We start from the raw sequence: 19,444 nt of genomic DNA, 5'->3' as shown, positions 1-19,444 counted from the left end.
TTTCTCAAGGAAGGATGAGTACCAACAAGACCTGACTATGTTTGGGACAGAATAAAGCACAAGACAGACCAATGATACTTCCGTTGAATCTAGACTCAGGTCTACAATTACAGAAACACAGGAAAGATGAAACAAACATATCCCACAAACACACTCATGGTCCCCCACCGCTGAACTTGCTTTCTTGCCTCCATCAAAGGACTATAGAGTCATAACAAAGACAACTGGAATAAAGGGACTGTCATTCCCATAACATGCAAGATGCCATTCTCTGGCCCCTCTCACCCTGCTCTTCTCTAAATCTATTGATTCTCTTTAAGTGTCAAATAGTTCTACCCCTCATTTTGGTGTGATATCAACGCTATTACCTCCCTATGCTGTTGGCACTCCATTATCCCCTAGCTATTTCAGAAGGTGAGTTATTCCCCAGCTAAACTTTCAGCTGGTTTGTACCCAATTAGTTCAGGCCGTAGAGTTACATAATTCTCAGAACGTTAGTCATATTGACATATTATCACAGAGAAAACTAAACACCAAATATTTAAGATGAGGCTTCCTCTTGAACAAGGAACCCAAACTTTACCCCTGCTCAGAAAATAGTGTAACTGTCCCTCCCTACTTCTGCGGTCAGTCATATGCCTGGATTCAGATGGCCTATGAAGGGGGTACATTCACTGGGCATATCCTGACAATTATGTCAGAGAGTCCTACAGGAGATAAGATTACGATAACATATGGAATCAAAGAATATACCATTCCAGCCTCTGGCCATTTCCTTAACTTGGAGGCAATTTAATAAGAACAGATCAAAAGAGATCACCCCAAATTTCCTCCTTAGCTTAGATCCAAGAGAAGTTCTAAGAAGAATTACTTCCTATAGACTAAAAAGAAAATAAAATTCTCATCACTGAGGACAGACAGTGGAAAGCAGGAGGGTTCTCAGTTAACTCCTAGTAACCTTTTCAAAACCTACCACTCTTGGGTCCACTTCCATACATACGTTTAGTTCTCATGGCACATGTGGCATTTTACATCTTTATGATGTGCCCATGATGAATAAACATGTGTTGTATCTATGTGGTTTTTTTTACCTATTGATCTATCTTATACTCATATCAACCAAAAAGAAACCTCTATGCTTTAGATAGATAGATAGATAGATAGATAGATAGATAGATAGATAGATAGATTTTACATATATGTATATATAAAGAAATATATCTCTATATTTAATATATAAATGTATATATAGAGAGAGTCAGACAGACAGAGATTAATTTGTTCCCTCTCCAACAATACCATTGTGTGGCCATGTTACTGACAAGATGAGGAGCCACAAGAACAGAATCATCATGATATTCCAAAAAGCTACACAGAGATAGTTTAAAACTGCCATTTTAATTACAGAACAGAAGCATTTCAATTTTTTTAATCCTCTGATTACTCTGGGGTTTAATTTCCTGGTCCAGATAATGGCTATGTTGAATTATAAGCAACTGTATTCTTTAAATCACACGAAATTGTTTTGTACTTTTCATCTTAATCTAAACTGCCTGAAACACTTGATTAACAACATTTAAAATGCAAAGAAGCCTTTGGGCCCAATCACAGTATGTACCAATTGCAAATAACCAATGAAGGCATACTATAAATAGACACGTTCTATAGGTATTTAATATAGATGCAAAGCTCTTTCTAGGTATAGCATGATTTCAATACCAGCAAATGTAATAAGAGCTTTGTTATTAGGAAGGATCACACATAAATAACAAACACTTTTAGAAAAGGGTCAGGACCTAAGATGAAGCAGCTAGGCCTTGGTCAGCAGCTATCCAGCTCTTTAACCTGTATTTTTGAGTCCTTTTCTCTTTTTCTGTAAAATAAAGGATGTGTCTAATATCTGAAAAAAAAATGTCTAAAAGTAACTGATTTTTAAGAAGACATTAGGGTGTCAACAGACTGGAAATTGTATATGTAACTCAGAATCTCAGCCTCTCATGTTAGTAAGCACCATACATAAAAGCATTGTGGCATCTGAGAATGTAAAAAGCTTAGCGGGGAAGTTGATTTGGGAACCCCTACCTGTCAACTGTCTGCGCCAGCTTTTCATGGCTTCATAAATTGAGTTGTGCAAAGCACATAAGTTGGGTTCATCAGTCCACAGAAACCTATGTAATCATCGATTCTTATTCTAAATCTGTTTTATGTCCTCTTTTTCATTACTGTCTCTTTTGGCTTATAAATGCATATCTATTAGAGAAAATTTGAAAAACACAGAAAAGGCCAAAGAAGTTGTCTTTGATCCTATCCATCTACAGACTGTTATTTTTTTTAAATCAATATAGTATCACTGGTATTTTGTATGCATATGTAGTGCCTTCAGATAAGAGCTACACATGTTACTTTTATTTTATTTAATGTACAATGCTAACATCCATTTTTATTAGATAACCTTCTGTGTTATCATTTTATTGACTTGAAAATATACAATTTAACATTTTTCTATATTTAACATCATAGGTACTTCTAATAATCACTGCATTTAAAAATCTGTTATGGAGATACTTTTGTTCATGTCTTTAAATACAGTCATGTTTATTTTCAAATTAACAGATTTCCTAGAAAATATAATTTGGAGCAAAATCATTTGCATATATAAAGTCTATGTTGCTTCAGTAGCTAACCATTTTTACCTCAGCAAGCAAATGAATAAACTTTTCCCATAGTGATTTAACTATCAGCAAATAATATATGTTTAAATTTGTTAAAAACATTATATAAACACAAATTATTGAACTATTTTTTCAGACATCATGATATTTCTAAGAGACAGATGTCCAGAAATAAATAGTGTGGGTAGTGTGGAATTCTTGTTTTATAATCACATATATGACCCCTCCACAACATATCATAGTTAGTTTTTCTGCACAAGATGAGTATCCATTTCAAATGCACCAATCAATTGCTAGCTCAATCACATTACCAATTTATTTAAAAGTATGATGCTGTAAGATTTAACTCTGTATTTTGGTTCACATGTGGGTTTGTGAAACCGAATAAAGTTTGAAAATGCTGATGAAAAATAATTAATCATTTGTTTTTCAAGAACTCCAAGTGATTGTATTTAGTTTCAATGATTTGGCTCACAGCCTTGGCATCTGGATGTAAACATTTATTATGCGAGATAAACTGTCAAAAGTATTATTTAATTAGTTTAACTAGGTAATGGGATTTTTTTTCCTTAAAGATATTAGTCAAGGAAAAGAGAACACAGTCTTATTTATTTTTATAAATGAGCAACTCATGGAAAATAATTTCCTATATCTCAATTTAGATTCTTCAGCCATACAACAAAACTCTGAAATAATATCTGTGGCCTCCTGTAGCATTGAAATCTTTTTCCTTTGATTGATACCTGGGGAATGACTCCAGTCTGTATTCTGTGTGTAGTTTGTGTACTGTTCATTCCCACGTGCTTAACTACCCTTTGTGGTTTGTCTCATTCAGTTAACGGTGGCTGGTCTACCTGGACAGAATGGTCTGTGTGTAACAGCCGTTGTGGACGAGGATATCAGAAACGTACGAGAACCTGCACCAACCCAGCCCCACTCAATGGTGGGGCCTTCTGTGAGGGGCAGAGTGTGCAGAAATTAGCATGTACTACATTGTGCCCAGGTAAATTCACAATTATCTCTTCCCAAATAATTCCCACCATTCTAAATGTGTGTACTAGAACCAGATGACAAAGGCCTAATCTTAACTTATGTGTGATAAACATTATTTAAATCCATTCTGCATTTACCTTGCTGAGAAGTCACACATTCCTCCAAAAGAGTCTGGAACTTTATCACCTAACCATGCAAAGTGCTTTAAGAGAAAAAATAACCATGAATATAATCGTGTGTTTCTCAGTGATACTGCTAGAGGCAAGATTGTACATTCTGTAATTCAAATGATGTGAACAACATTGAAAACCACATAAAGTTAGAAATAGCAACTTTGATCTCCAGCAAAACGTGAAAATTAATTGGAACAGAAGTTTAGAAAAATATTTTATCCTGGAATAGTTGATACATAGTGTCAGTTTCTAGGCAGGGGCAAATAAAACATCTGGAATGAATTAAAAGAATGGCTAAGGTTGTGACACATGAGATAATGGATTTGGAAAATACAGCATAGCCACCTCTTTATTATCTGTACCTCTTGGTCATCTGTCTTATAAATTATATGCAGTGGCCCCTATACCAAGATTGCATCCCTCTGCCACTTGGCATCATCTTGTAGTAATTCATATTTCCACCAGCTCTTGACTCCAGGTAAACCCCAGTTAATAGCTACCCAAATCCAAATCAAATTCCAAATATACTAAAATGGCTATTCATATAATATATCCAGAAATTAAGATAAAACTGTTTTGAAATAGTCCATAAATTCAGTATACTCAATGATTAGAAATTCTGTTATCAACTTTGAGTGTTTGAATACACAGCCTTATTCCCTTTGCTTTGCCCAGTTTTTTACTGCTCATCTTTTAATAGAACATTTTTCACAAGTGGGCAGGGAGAAAAATGTAATCTACAGATTACATTTTCAAATATTGATTCCAAGTAGCAAAATGTGTCCCTGTTCTGAACCTTTGAGGGCTCTTATTTATCGAACATATTTTTACGTATAGGTATGTGTAGAAATTTATCTGATATCATACATTGTCCCTTATTTCACCTACATTATGACTCATATTTCAGAGTCCATTCAATTTGAGTTGAAAGAACAATGTGACTGCACACATGCGCACCACATATACAAACACACACACACACATATGCTAGTGCTTTAAGTGATAGGCACATATTGTTGAGCTAGAGCAAATCGAATTTCATTGCTCTGGGTAATTGGGAGTTGAAGTATAGACAACTGTATATGGAATAGTAATGTGTTCCTTAATTTTGCACATATGCATATTTATATCCCAGTGCACATTATGTAGTATATTTACTCAGTAATAAGACAGAATTACCAAACACTGTAAGCTCCTAAAATTTATGCTGTTTTTCCAGTGTTCAGAATTGAGTAGTTTAAAGGTTCAATAAATGATGTTTGGCAATGTTTTATGTAGAATTCTAGGTAATCATAAACATTTATGTATCAGGTGAAAAAAATCAAACACTTTTAAAACTTATTTTAATATTTTAATCCTCCTTCTTTAATATAATTAAGAGGATTTCTTTTGAAGTTTGGAAGTTTACTCTGTTTTTCAAATTGATACCAAGTTGTATATTCTCAAGAAAGAGATATCTCAGCTCATTGTCACTTAACTTTCTTATAATAATCTACCAAAATAAGGATGAAATTGGGTCATTTTTTGCCAAAATGAGGGATTTACTTAAATTTTATTTCAGCATGAATAGAAATTGTACACTATCAAATAATGGAAAGAAACCACAAAATAAGCTACAAATAATATTGTCTTTACAGAAAGGTGTGGCAAAGGTTTCAGTCAAATCAAGTGACCTGGATGACAAAAAGAAAATATAAATAGTATAGAAGTCAAGAGACATGGGAGGGGGTGAAGACAGAGAGAAGAGAATGAATGAGTTCCTTAACCACTACACTTCCTTTGCTTACAACTCTCATACATTTTTGCTCTCATTGTTTATGTGACACTCTAAATGAAGAAATCTTTGATTAAAAAGGAAACCCTCTGATCTTCCATGCAATATCCCAAAGCCTCACCTTTAATGAATCAAGAGAAAAAAGTATGATAATATGCTTATGTAGCTCTTGATGTGTTCCAGAAAGTCTTGCTGGACCCTTAACTAGAGGGGGAAATGCACAGAACTCCCTCAGGTAGAGCATGACTCATTCACCAGAGGCTTAACTGAGTGCCAGGCTTCTCATTGGGTTATCTTCTTCCATTCGTATTGTCTTGTGGGAATTGAGTTGTGCTTCTTTACCCTTTATTAAGTAACGGCTTGTTCTGACCTCATGCTGGCTTCCCTCATGGCAGTGGATGGCAGGTGGACATCATGGAGCAAATGGTCAACCTGTGGGACTGAATGCACCCATTGGCGCAGGAGAGAGTGTACAGCACCCGCACCCAAGAATGGGGGCAAAGACTGTGATGGCCTGGTCCTGCAATCCAAGAACTGCACCGATGGGCTGTGCATGCAAGGTAAGTCAAACTGAAGAAATGCAGGTACCAAGGGGCCGGAGGCCAAGGCTTTGGGATAGCTTGAAGGAATATGGTTATTTGAGGATGATGAACAATAAGAAAAATGTGATGATAGAACTCTATCCCTGCTTTCTTTCATAATTGAGAAAAGCTAATCTCTCATGAACCAGAAAAAATAATAATTGCCTGGTTAACAAATGTTGCACATAGTATTGTTTTCACTCAAGAAAATAATATAATTCAGTCATTTCCATGGAGAGGCTTGTCATTCCTTCCAACACAGAAGACTGTTAACTCGGTTGTATTTCCTTGCACATGAGAGTACCTTAAACTTATCATAGAAGCAAAGGATGACTTTCAACAAGTGAGATATTTATTTGTAATTCATACCTGGCACTGAGTCAACATACTTGAAATTTAAAATATATAAGGACAATAAAAAAATTTGCAGTTTGATAAATATATAATAAATCTTTAGTAAGAATATCTTCCCAACCTCTTGAAAGTGCTAGGTTTGTGTTAGAAATTACATCATGGGTATAATTTAGCCTATTTTAAAAAAGCATAAATGATAAAACACTATTTAATGATCATAGAAGTTGCCTCAGATGTTATGGTATATGAAATGAGATATATTATATTTCTCATACCCTTTGCATAAAATTTTGTCAGTGAAATGGTGACTTGCGTTTAATACTTGCAAACTCCTAACCATTTGTTGAAGAGCTCTTAGATGTTCAGAATTTACCATCTCTATTCCTGAAATGAAAAAAATTACATAGAATTGTTCAGGCAAATTGAATAAACAATGTGCCACGGTGAATCTGAGCTAATGGTGGCCAAATGTTGACATTTTCTCATGCATGTTGAATATATAATGGGACATATTCACCAGGGACTATTGTGTTTGTCATTTGAGAACAAGTACTTTGTTTTCACTACACAAATGCAACTTTGCTTACTCTTCAGAGTCTATGTACACAAGGACCTTTAAAAAGAAAACTTACTTAAAGTACAAATATATAATAATGTTGCTCACATTGAATGAAAATCCAGGCACAACTCAATTGCATTGTCAAGCGTTGCCATATTCCTAAGCTTCTGATGACTGGGGAGAGTTACCATGCACCTCACTGTTCATGTTAGAAATGTGAAAAGAAAGAGAGGACAGCTTTTTATTAATCATCTGTCTACAGATACAAGTTTCATCCCCAGGAACAAGTTTTAATTGAGGACCAAATATAAAAACATGAATATGTCATGTTTTTATTGTTTCATATTTTTTCTTTAGTATGAAACAAATTCATTGATGTAATTGAGATAGTTTGGGGCATGTTTTTCTTTAGTACTTTCATCCTATCTCAGTATAATAACAACATTGACTGATGTAATATCACTGGTTTCTGCTCCATGTACTTAAATTCTTGGCAAGATAGTTTACAAGGAATATATTGCTACATGCTAGGACACTCAAACTTCTACAAAATTCTTTCTAAACTATGACATTTGCCAAACACAAGACTTTCAAACTAAGACCTCATGACTATCAATTCCTCAATATCTGTTCACCTCACCCAACCATAATGAAATTTTCCCTCATGATTGAATATTTGCCAACACTAATGGCTGCTGGTGAGTGTACTTAGATTTTAAGATAGTTTTAGACATGGATGATGTTTTTTGTTTATTTGTACATTTCCTTGCTTTTAAAAAAATTAAGTTTCTTATTGGACAAAATCTATTTGGAGTTTGGATTGAAGTCGTTCAGGTAAAAAGCCATCTTTTCCCACTGCTGTGATTTCTTATGCTAGTAGTTCCTACTAAGTCAATAATCTTTCTCATCTGTCCTAGATCTAGTCGAGAATTGTGGTCTATACCACTATCGATTTCCTGGGTGATAAAACAACAGCAGAGAGATTGCTTTGCTGTATAATTACAGTGTTTTACACTTAGAGCTTATAGTCGCTGTTTCCCACTAAGCTTGGAATTTCTGGAGAAGTATTGCTGCCAAAGTCTTACAAAGAAATAATATTACCTTTGCTTGGAAAACAAAAGCCTTCTTAACAACAAAACTATAAAGCTTGAAAGAGGGACAATGTCCATGATAAGAAAAAGGAATGGATTAGAACACAAAGTCACAGAGTTGCAATTGCCAATGAGGAATCTGCTTCTAAAATGCCTTTGCTTTAGGGGAATTCATATCTTGAATGTGTTATCTAACAATACAATAATATTGCCTAAAACAAGGCTGTCCTACTCAATATCAGACCAAGTATGAAATAAAATAGTTCTAATAAAAAGTATATATACTTAATCCTGTTATTAATGTTTTTATATTGCTGGGTAAAAGAAGCTCAGAGTTCCTGATAGATCTAAGTAGGATTCAAGAGTTTCCTAGATACCATAGTATATTCATTATTTTTCAATAAGTTAAATTGGCATTTAAGGTCTATGAAAGGTGAAATTAATAGAAAATGCTGTTGTCAAGATTTATTAATTATTTTTCTCAAAACAACAAAATTATGAGAAATTTATTGCTTTACCACCTAACAATAATATGAGAACCTTTGTATCAAAATATGTAGATAATTTAGATAAAATGTTACAGACTTGAATATCACTATACAGAGAGGAGGGAGAAGGGGGGGAGGGAGAGGGAGAAGGAGGATGAGGAGGGGAGGGGAGAGCAGGGGAAGGGGAGGGGAGGGGAGAGGAGAGGAGAGGAGAAGAGAGGAGAAGAGAGGAGAAGAATAGAATCTACAAGTAACAGGAAGGTAGTTACAAGGAAAAGGGAGAGTAGGCTGTGTGGAAGACACCAGAATAACCAGAGCCAAAGTGGATATGATTTGAGTCTTAGAGAGTTTGAGAGTCAGGATTTGTACTGGGGTCATAGGCTTAGTGAAAGAATTAGGCTGAGACTTTGAGCAAGAACTTAATAAAGCTGTAATTCATTCATTACTACCCACCATGAAAAACAAGTAGATTTTTTTTTTTTTTTTTTTTTTTGGCCAACTGTTCGAAAGAAACCACAAAAAAAAAAATAGCAGGGTAAGGAAAATAAGGTATTCGGTTAAGTAAAATCTGTAGTAAAACCACAATGCTATACCCAGCTGTGGTATGGAGCTTCAGATATACTCCAGGGAGCAAAAGATAGAAAGACATGTAATTAGCATCCTTGGAGCAGCTTCTGAGGAAGCACAGAAAGTAAACCACTAGCAGGTCCCTTCTGCAATCTTAGTATCTTAGTGCATTGGTCTGTGAAAAAAAAAATTTTAAATGTCCACCCCTGAAAATTGCATGAAAATTCAAAATCTCCCAAGAGAACAGTCCAGTGTAAGGGCAACCTACAACAAAACAGAAAGAATTAGCATTCCACTCACAGGGACTCGGGACAGTTGTCAGTGAAAGTATAAAGGCAACACTATTTTACAATGAAAGCATAGAGTATTGTTACAAGAATGGGAACATTTGGGGGAATCAAAATGTTAAAAACTTTAAACATGATGGTTAAAATTTAAAATTCCATACAAGATTAATAATCAGATTAGACACATACAGCTATAGATAAAGGTGAAGAAAAAAAAACAGGAACCTGGGTTGCAGATCTGATAGTTAGATGAAATAAAAGCATGTTATGTAAACAGTAGTAGGTGAATTAGAAATTAATATAAGGAAGTCTGACATTTATTAATCAAGAAATCAAAATTGGAAGAGATTGTGAGTCAAGTAAAAGACAAAGGATTCATTTGCTTCTCATAAAACCCACTGAGTGACAACAAAATGGACACTGAGAATTAATGCTATCAAATAAAGAATAATAGAAGGTCATCTGAAATTAAGGAGAAACTAAATAATACTAAAATGGGACATAACAAGTTATGAACTAAGGAAGGATTTTAAAATTCCATGTATTATTCTGGAAGAAAATAGTTATGTTTTTTCACACTGTATTTTATTGATTCAAGTGATCCAGACGTAATGGTAAGACTGTCTACAAATGTATGAATCGAGGTAAAAAAAATGAAGGTAGAAAAGAAGGAAAAAAGACAGGCCTTGATAAATACCAACAATAAGCAAGATGTCAAAGAAATACACTTTTCAAGAACTGCCATGTAAATGAACTAAACTCACCTTGTCAATGGCAATTTTAAACTTATAGAAACAAATTCAGTTTTATGCTTTTGATGAGTTCAATACTTAAATCATACTGGAAAAGGTTAAAAATGGCATGAAACTTACAATATCTATTTTAAATAGCTGATTAAAATCTTTGACTATCTATTTTGACCATTATTTAGTTCCATTTCTCACTATGCCTCCGTATATATTATAGTTTTATTCATAGTTCTAATTTATAGTTAATTTGCTTGGGTTGTATAGTTCTAAAATGTTTATCTTCCATTTAAAGTAATTTTCAATTGTTTACCAAGCTACTGATTGTTTCAAATGAGGTCTTGGTGAGATATGATGGCCCAGATATTAAAGCTGACAACAGAGGAAAATGTTCATTGTTGATTTCTGACCCCTGTAAATGCTCTCACAGAGAGCACACATGGACATACATGTGTAACACACACACATATATACACAAACACATCCACATGGTTTTGTGAATCAGTTATAAAAGTATCTAATATTTAGAATTGATAATTATGCTAAATGTTGGTGCATTTGTAGTAGAAATTTATGATTTACTAGTAAATATTAAGATCTTCATAATTATTTCCAGAAAAAATAAAAATTAAAATATGCTTTAACCCACCAAATCTACTTGAATGAATAGATTTCAATTAATTAATATAAACACTACATATATATGTATGTGTGAACTGTAGCTATAAATTTTTATTTGTTTATATTGTTTTTATTATAAAGCCCATTTTTTATTCTTTGACTAAATCATGTCTATATAAAATATCCTGATCTTATTCTTCCTCTAACTCCTTTCACCACCTCACTCCAGACTGTGTGTGTGTGTGTGTGTGTCTAAAACCGTCAAGTCCAATTAATGCTACTCATACACATGTGTCGAAACATTCACTGTGATCAAAGTGGCAAAATCCAGTAGGCACAAACCAAAGAACAGTCTCTCTCAAGTATCTCTCACTTCCCCAGCAGCCATAAACTGCCAAGAACTCTTAAACCAGGTTGGGCCTCTGGATACCCTTCTTCATGCTGGAAGTGTGAACTGGTTTGAATGTGTGTCTGTCTTATTCAGAGAACACCACAGCTGCTGTAAGCTCATGTGCACAGCACATGGTGCACAGCAACCATGCCGAGTCTAGAAGACAATGCTCTTCCCCACACTCGGGCTATTGCCTTGCTCTTTCCTGGAGGCCAGGCAGTTGAAATACATGTCTCACCAAGGCTACACACTCATAATCATAAAGACGTTTGTTAAAATGCAGTGGTTAAGAAATGTATAATCATAAAGTGGTGGATGGTGTGCACACATTTAATCCCAACACTCGGGAGGCAGAGGCAGGCAGATCTTTATGAATTGGAAGCAAGCATGGTCTATTGAACTAGTTCCAGGACAGCCAAGGATGCAGAGAGAAACCATGTCTTGAAAACAAAATAGAAAAAAAAATAAAAGAAAAAATACATAATGATGCACACACTAAAATATTTCCATGATCCAAAGCCAGAAAAGCCGGATTTGGATTTATACTGCATTTTTCTATAACTATATGAAAGTAAGCTTAGGAAATTATTGTTGAAAATTATTCTGTCTCTGGGCTTATGAGATTATAAGTAGTTTTTTTTCTATATGACTCGTGTTTTGCACATTCATTGTACTTGGCATTCCATTATGCTTCTATTTATAAATGACATGTTCAAAATGAAATGTAGAGGGGAGGATAGTGTCCCAGCATGCTCTGACAGTGGGCCCTCTGAATTTGAGATACAGGAATATTGCTGGTTTATCCTAAGATCTTGGTCATGGTGATTCAAATTTGATCATTAATAACAGTATTTAATAAAATACAAGCAAAAAATCTAGTAGAAAACCCAAGTTGAAGAGAGATACTAAAAGCCAGTAAATCAAGTATTTTGAAGGCATGGGGATTTGGAACTGAATTATGGTTTTCCATTATTTCCTAGTTGCCTGTCATGCACATATCACCCAGAGCTTGCAACCAGCCTTATTCTTAGACTGTTTGCTATGTCAGATTCATTGTGCAATGCTGTAAAATGACATTTGTACAACAGAATCCCAATATTTAAGATATTGCCAAAGTTTCACTAAATTTAGGCTATCCACACAAGAGTTTTTTTTTTTTTCTAAGAATTTACAGAAAGGAACAGAGAGACAGAGACAGAGAGGACATAACTTTATTCACCTAAAACAAAACAATCAGTTGCTACTTTAGACACAACACATCCCTTCTAATTAAAATTTTGAGGAATTAGTGTGAGTGTACTAAAATACATTGGCAATGATACTTGAAGGCATCAGCATCTCTCAATTACCTCCAAAGAAACTGGACATTTTGTAGCCACACTATTAGTTTTTTTGAAAGAATGCAATCATTTCAAACACTGGAGTGTTTTGATACATTGACCAACATGGATTACATCAAACAAACAAACAAAATAACAAAGACACTGTTTTAAATACTGAAAATAAGAAAAGCATTTGTCTTGTTGTTCTGATATGAGAAAAAATAAGCCGCATAATAAATTTCCATGTTTTTAAGTAATAACGCCTATTCAGGAGACAGTGTTGTAGGGGCTACTGTACTATTTTCAGGATAACAAAGAAACTGTTAGTAGGGCATATTTCAGTTTCTTTGTTATCCTGAATATTATATGACAGAATCTGCTGCCTGTATTTAAAGTATAGCTTTGAAATAGGATTACATGAGATGATCTGACAACAAAGAGCAAGAGAGAGAAACGGGGGACAGAGAGAGAGAGAGAGAGAGAGAGAGAGAGAGAGAGAGAGAGAGAGAGAATCGCAAAGCCCCTAAAAAGTCTTTAAATAATGCTAAGCTAAACATAAACTGACTTTATGTTGAAATGCATTGGTATTTTTAAAAGCAGGTAATGCTTTATAATAGTTTAATCCATGTTACTTTTCCTTTGGAAAAGAGTTATTCAAAGACTAAATGGTCCATGAGTGTGTACTGATGAGTTAAATTTGTACATTCCTACAAACATTCCTGTGGATTTTAGCTTTCAATTACATAGAGTTCAAATGTGAACTTAGAATTACTTCTTACCAAAGAGAGTTTATGCTATAGAAGCCTTAGTGTTGTAATTTTCAAACAAGGACTGCCTGGAATTGTGTGTGCATCAGTAAGCCCCCTGACTCTGGGAAATGAAACTATTATGCATTGTGCAAATTTAGCACTTCCTACTCATTAAAACATCTGCCTGTCACACAGCTCTTCCATTACTTCTCACCGGAGGAAGTAGCGGAACTCTCTGCGTGTAAATTTCAGTGTGGACACACTGCATACTGGGGCTCCTGCAACCCCAGGTGCTCATAACATGGGGAAATCATTTACCTACCAAATCAACATTCCCCTAGCTTCTATAGAATAATGGGAATTGCACTGCCTGCGGTGGGCACTTGCTAAGGTGCTAGTCACTATCCAGCAAAATTCTTGTCAACACAGAAGTTTGGTAGGAAAGACTAGCTGTGAGTGCTAGACATTGAACACTTTTATCCGCAGTTAAAAGTTGATGCTGTAGCTGTGTTTTCTATAGTTCTCCATGTGCGCAGTATCCCAGATGGCAAATAAATATTCTGTCCATGGACTTCCTGCCCAACACAGTGCTCGGTAGTCTCCAGCATAATCAGTGTGGTCTGCCTTTCTCCTTTCTGGTAAAACATTTTCCTGCTTCTGAAAGCAAGGATGTGGTCGGAAATGTGGAACCACAGAAACCTGCTGAACACCTACCGAGCCCAAAAAGACAGTGTGAAGAGACAAAAGCTTTCATCTTGAGGGACATCTCTAGGGGGATAAGGAAAGATGTCACTATTAGGCGGTCCCAACAAACAGAGCAAAATGGGTTTAGGGCAAGGCTGTTAGGTAGATTTTTTTTTTTATCATAAAAGTCAACAGATTGACTATTTAGTGTTAAGTCACCTTTTCAGAATTCCACATTATTGCTTTTTTCTGTCTAAGGTCTTTGTATGATAATATTATGTATGAGTATTACCCCTAACTTAATAATGTTATATTCTTCTTTGAAAATTTTGATGGTTTTGGATTCTCCATCATAAAAGCACTTGGGCAACTGATGCTTAAGCTGGATTGTGAACTGAGATGAATTTAAAGCATTTATGCTATATCCACTGTGAGACCTGAGACAGGTCCTTTTCCCTGTGAGGTTGTTATACATCTGTTAACTGTTTTTAGAAGGTATGCTTGGTGACTGTTACAAACAAGGCCATGAACCATCTTAGTGTGGTCAGTGTCCACCAAAAGATGGAGTAACAGATAGCCACAGCCACCTCATATGGCTGGCATCATGCTAAGGAAAGGCTCTTTCCTATTTTTGCTGTAACATCTTGAATTTTACATATGCATTTACTTGGATTTTTGTAAACCCCATCAATAATAAACCCTCAGAAGAGTGGGTAAGGATAATAAATGACCTTGTGTGCTTTTAACAAAGTTGACCTTTGACATCGTTAGTGCTCTGATGAGTTTATAAAATAAGCTCAGACTTAAGAAGGGGAGAAAAAGAACCTGGCCATGTTAATTTTTGAGTCACTCTTGAGGTTTAGCAAGAATGTTTGCATTAGAAGACATGTGATCAAGATGTGAATACCCCGCATGTTAGGTTGGTCTGCAAACACTTGACAAACAGACCAGGCAGCCAGGTCAAGGAAAAGGGCAAGTCTACCTGGAGCAGAGTCTTCTAATGATCAGATCTTGAATAAAACCAGGTCTTAGGAAGTTTTTTTAGTGAGTGTATGTCAAATAGATAAATAAAACTAAAATTAACTAAAATTTGGTGATGTGAAAGCATTAGTTTGAGCCAGGTGTGGTGGCTCATGCCTAAAATCCCAGCACACCGGTGGTTAAGGCAAGAAAACAGAAGTGAACTGATGCTATCCAGACCAGAATGCACCGCACAGTAATGGCCCTATCACACACAGAAAACAAAACAAAACAATCAAATGAAAGAACCCCAAACTTACAAAGAACACAGTTAATACACTTGTAAACTGATGAATTTTGATGTGTAATTGTCAAGTCCTCTTGTCACCATCATCTCCGAATAGGATTGGTCTTCTTTTCTAAAGGTCTTACAGCTTCCTCAAGTCTATTTATATGCACGTTAAGAGCATATGAACACTACGATATAAGACGACAGTAAGTAAACCATGAAGACAAGCAAAAATCCTTACAAAACCATAGTGTCTCCATTTTGCCTAGCTTGGTTCCAAACTTAAAGAGCTGTAATTCCCACAGCGTCTATGTGCATGCATTTCTTTTAAATATTTCCTAAGTCTGGGTCAGGAGTTCTCAAATTTTAGAGGGCACAAAATTATCATATCTTTTTTATAGTTAAATGAATTTCAGTTTTAATTTTAATTCTATTCTGTTTTCACCTAATGACATACCGTTGGACTGTAGCTTAAATTGTTCCTGGCTGTATGCCTCAATGTCAGATATGGCTAAATGGAGTCAAAAATTACTTGAGTTCAATTTAATTAATACTCAAAAGATAGAAAAATAACCTCATAGATGGGTCTTTTGACTATCACTAATAATTGTTCTATTATGCAAAATAAGAAACTGAAACATTGACTAGAAACTACTGACTCACCTGAGACCCACAGATCAATGAAGAAGCCACTATATAAACCGAATCTTTCTCATTTTTACTCCCTTTACTGTATAAGCTCTTTTGCCGGCTCTTACTGCTTTATCATTTCATTTGTTCCTTTTGGGGGTGCTGGGAGTATGCTACATAGGCCTGTTAACCAGGGTGCCGATCCTCAACACCCACACAGTAGCACATGCCTGTAGTCCCAGGGCTGGGGAAATAGAGCCTGGTCTGTGTATCTGAATCAATAACTTCGAGGTATGAAGAGAATGCTACTAACCCACATTAAGAGTGAGTCTCACTAGCTAAATTTTCTTTACATAAAGTATCTTTCCCAGATATACCCATAGGTTTGTTTCCATGGTGACTCTAAATCCTGTCAAGTTGGCAATCAGAATTATCCATAATAATAATTTTGGTATGAAAATATTAATTACCGAATAAAAGTAGTTAACATTAAATTATTTTAATCATAAAGCTAAGATCATTTTTTCTACCAGCTTATATTCATACTTCACTGAAAGCAAACCTTTTTTAAAAAAATAAGAAAAAAAATAGTTGCTACATTTGGGGAAAGTAGAGATTCTGGCACTGCTCCTGATAACACCCAAATGAAACCCCCACCAAACAGGCTACATTCAGGCATGTAACCATACAGATACCAGGCACTGGCCATGACCAAAAAGATGTGTTGCTACTGAGATATGAAACCAAGGAAATGTCTCTTTCCATTTCAAGTTAGTTGGACATGGACTTTGATTTTTAAAACAGTTGGACATCAGTTGGAAATGAGGGTAGCCCCATCCCTAGACTCATAGATGACCGTGAGTAAAATAGGAGTCACTTCTTTCTCGTGTTCACTTTTCGGCCAGCAACCAGGAAATGGGTAGAGCAATAGTAGCAGTCCAAGTCTAGAGCCAACACAAATGTGAATGGGACACCGTGGGGTTAGACAAGGCAAAATTTGAATATCAACATGATTGACAAGAATGGCTGAAATCAAATTTCCTTTGGTTGAATCTAAACTTGGATACTATTGGAATTATCCTTTCTCTAGCCTTTGGCACATAGTCTCATTGACTGGAAAAGCTTAGACAATGTGATCTCTTGAAATGATGTTATGAGCACTCATAAGATGCTTTTGAAATCAAAGGGGCATTGCACTAACCACTCAAGAGAGCTGATCAAAACTTGTTTTTAAGTTGCTTGATGTTCCCAGAAAGCTTTTCTCCATGATGAAGGCCAACAATATGGCCCAGCAGCTGACGATCTGACTCCAACACCCAGTTCATATGGTAGAAAAGAACTCTCTCCTGAAAATTATACCATAACCTCCACACATGTTCTGTGGCGCCTCAGCACCAACTCTCTCTCTCTCTCTCTCTCTCTCTCTCTCTCTCTCTCTCTCTCTCTCTCTCTCTCTCNTCTCTCTCTCTCTCTCTCTCTCTCTCTCTCTCTCTCTCTCTCTCTCTCTCTCTCTCTCTCTCTCTCACACACACACACACACACACACACATATGCATAAGCATATAGTATTAATATTTTTTCTTCACAATAAAACCTTCATTTTCTAGTGCTCCAGGTTAGGAAAACTTCATCTTTGAAAAGTAAAATTTCTTTAAGTATTCAAAGTTCTATTTTTTTTAAGAGATTGAAGGGTAGCTTCCTTATACCCTTTGCTGGAATTGGCTCTATCTGGCCCAGATACTAAGGCTATTGCATCCTGCCCTGGAATCCTGCCTATGACAGAGAAAATACCAATCTGAGTGCTGTGACTTATGTGTTGAGTTTATGGAGTGCATTTTATTCCCATGAATGTTCATCTAATTTCAGGGCATGTAGTGTCCTTGGACCTCAGTTGCTAAAGGCCAAAAGAAGCCCCCAAACATTGTGAGAATCCAAAGAATAAAAGCCAGTGCCTCTGCCCCCTTTCAAATTCCTTGCTGAGAAATGGAGCACTCTCATTTGAGAAATCAGGCCAGCATCAATTTTCGCTCTTCTCGAAACTTGCTCCTAAAGCATGTCTCTGTGTTGTTGCCAGAAGCCACAAAGGCCAAGCACAAACCCCTTTCAACGGGGACAGTAAAGAATATATAGTACTTAAAAGAGGACACTGTTCATGGCTTCTCAGAGAAATTGGGCTCCTTGGGCTCTGCAGTAAACAAGGAGCTGAAATGTAGGCAAGTTCTTTGAGGTCACTCATTAACTAGGCCACACTCATGGTACAAAACAATGTTCCCAGCACGTCAGTGTAGCTTAACATCGTGCTTCATAATGATATCGTCGTAACTGTCAGTTATTGATTGATTATAAGCATTGTGTAAACCAAATTTCTCCCTTCTACAACTATGAAAACACAAATCTATAGTATCCTACATGGTTCAGAAAACTGAAACTTGCGGGAAGATATCATTTGTCCAGCATGTCACCATTTAAGGAATGGGAGAGTTGGACAAACAGAAGTCAGCCAGGCTGACGAATTCAAAACCAGGAACTCAAGTTCACTATGTTGTCCAGCACCCCTAGTGTTCTTTCATTTGGCTTCACTCTATATATCAGAGAAGTTAAGTTAAATCCCTCTGATATGAATGAGGTTCACAAGCGACAAAACAATCCCTTGGTGCTGTGTTGTGCTGGACTTGTTATTTTTCATTATTGCTAGGACGACACTCAGCAGGGCCACTTCATTAACTGCAGAAAATGTTCCCTGGTGTTTCAGGAGAGATGAGGCAGATGGAAAAGCATAAAAAGTTCTGGAGAAGGCTCCTCTGTTCTCCCATTTCCAGGGTGCAGCAGTCATTCCCGCCTCCTAAGTGGCACTTTCCTTAGGTAGCAGCAAAGTGTTTAGAAAAGATGGAAGTGGTATCAGAGTTGCCTTCAACAACTCTTTGTCAATGTCTCCATAACACAGTACATTGGGGCATTAAGCATACCTAATATTGGTCTGATTTTGGTTTTTCATGCAGGAAACTGTCAGTTTGCCTAGATTGGTCTTAATTAGCTGTGAAAAATAGTGAGTGAGACATTTAGTTTTTTACTATTTTGTTTTACCAAAAGCAGATTTAAATGAAAGTACTTCACTAACTATATTGATGTAGTAAAAACTATCTCCCAACTGAGTGTTAACTGAAATATTTTGGCTCTGCTCCTTCTGCAGTTCCTTCTTCATAGAGAATCCCAAGTGACTTGTTTCACGTTTCAAACGCATAGTTTTCATTTCCTTTGTAATAACATTAAAACTTCTTTGTGGATGAGCCATCCTACATGATCTGCTGCTGTGTATATCTCTAATCAGACCACATTTTCTTTCTATATTATAAATGGGGATTATGATGATGACGACAAGGAAGATAGTAATGTTTGAGATGGGTCTCGTGGACCCCAGGCTGATCTTGAATTTTCTGTGTAGCTAATGATACCTTTGAACTTCTGATCTTCCTGCTTCTCCCTCCCAAGTACAGAGGTTACTAGTGTACATCA

General features: G+C 36.0%; 1 protein-coding gene across 2 annotated transcripts in view; it reads left to right on the top strand.

Moving 5' to 3' along the window:
• The window catches only part of Unc5c (unc-5 netrin receptor C), a 328,599-nt gene that overhangs the window by 261,282 nt on the left and 47,873 nt on the right, over positions 1–19,444 (top strand). For both annotated transcript variants that reach the window (XM_050121748.1, XM_050121747.1), the window contains exons 6-7: positions 3,508–3,675; positions 6,008–6,172. In XM_050121748.1, coding sequence (XP_049977705.1) covers positions 3,508–3,675; positions 6,008–6,172 — 333 coding nt within the window. The remainder of the gene's footprint in view (positions 1–3,507; positions 3,676–6,007; positions 6,173–19,444) is intronic.

Source organism: Alexandromys fortis, unplaced genomic scaffold (genome assembly GCF_014885135.2).
Source record: "Alexandromys fortis isolate MF-2015 unplaced genomic scaffold, M_Fortis_MF-2015_v1.1 scaffold_196, whole genome shotgun sequence".
In the NCBI taxonomy this organism is placed as follows: domain Eukaryota; kingdom Metazoa; phylum Chordata; class Mammalia; order Rodentia; family Cricetidae; genus Alexandromys; species Alexandromys fortis.
Note: the sequence above shows the minus strand (reverse complement) of the source record. Positions and strands in the feature narration are given on the sequence as shown.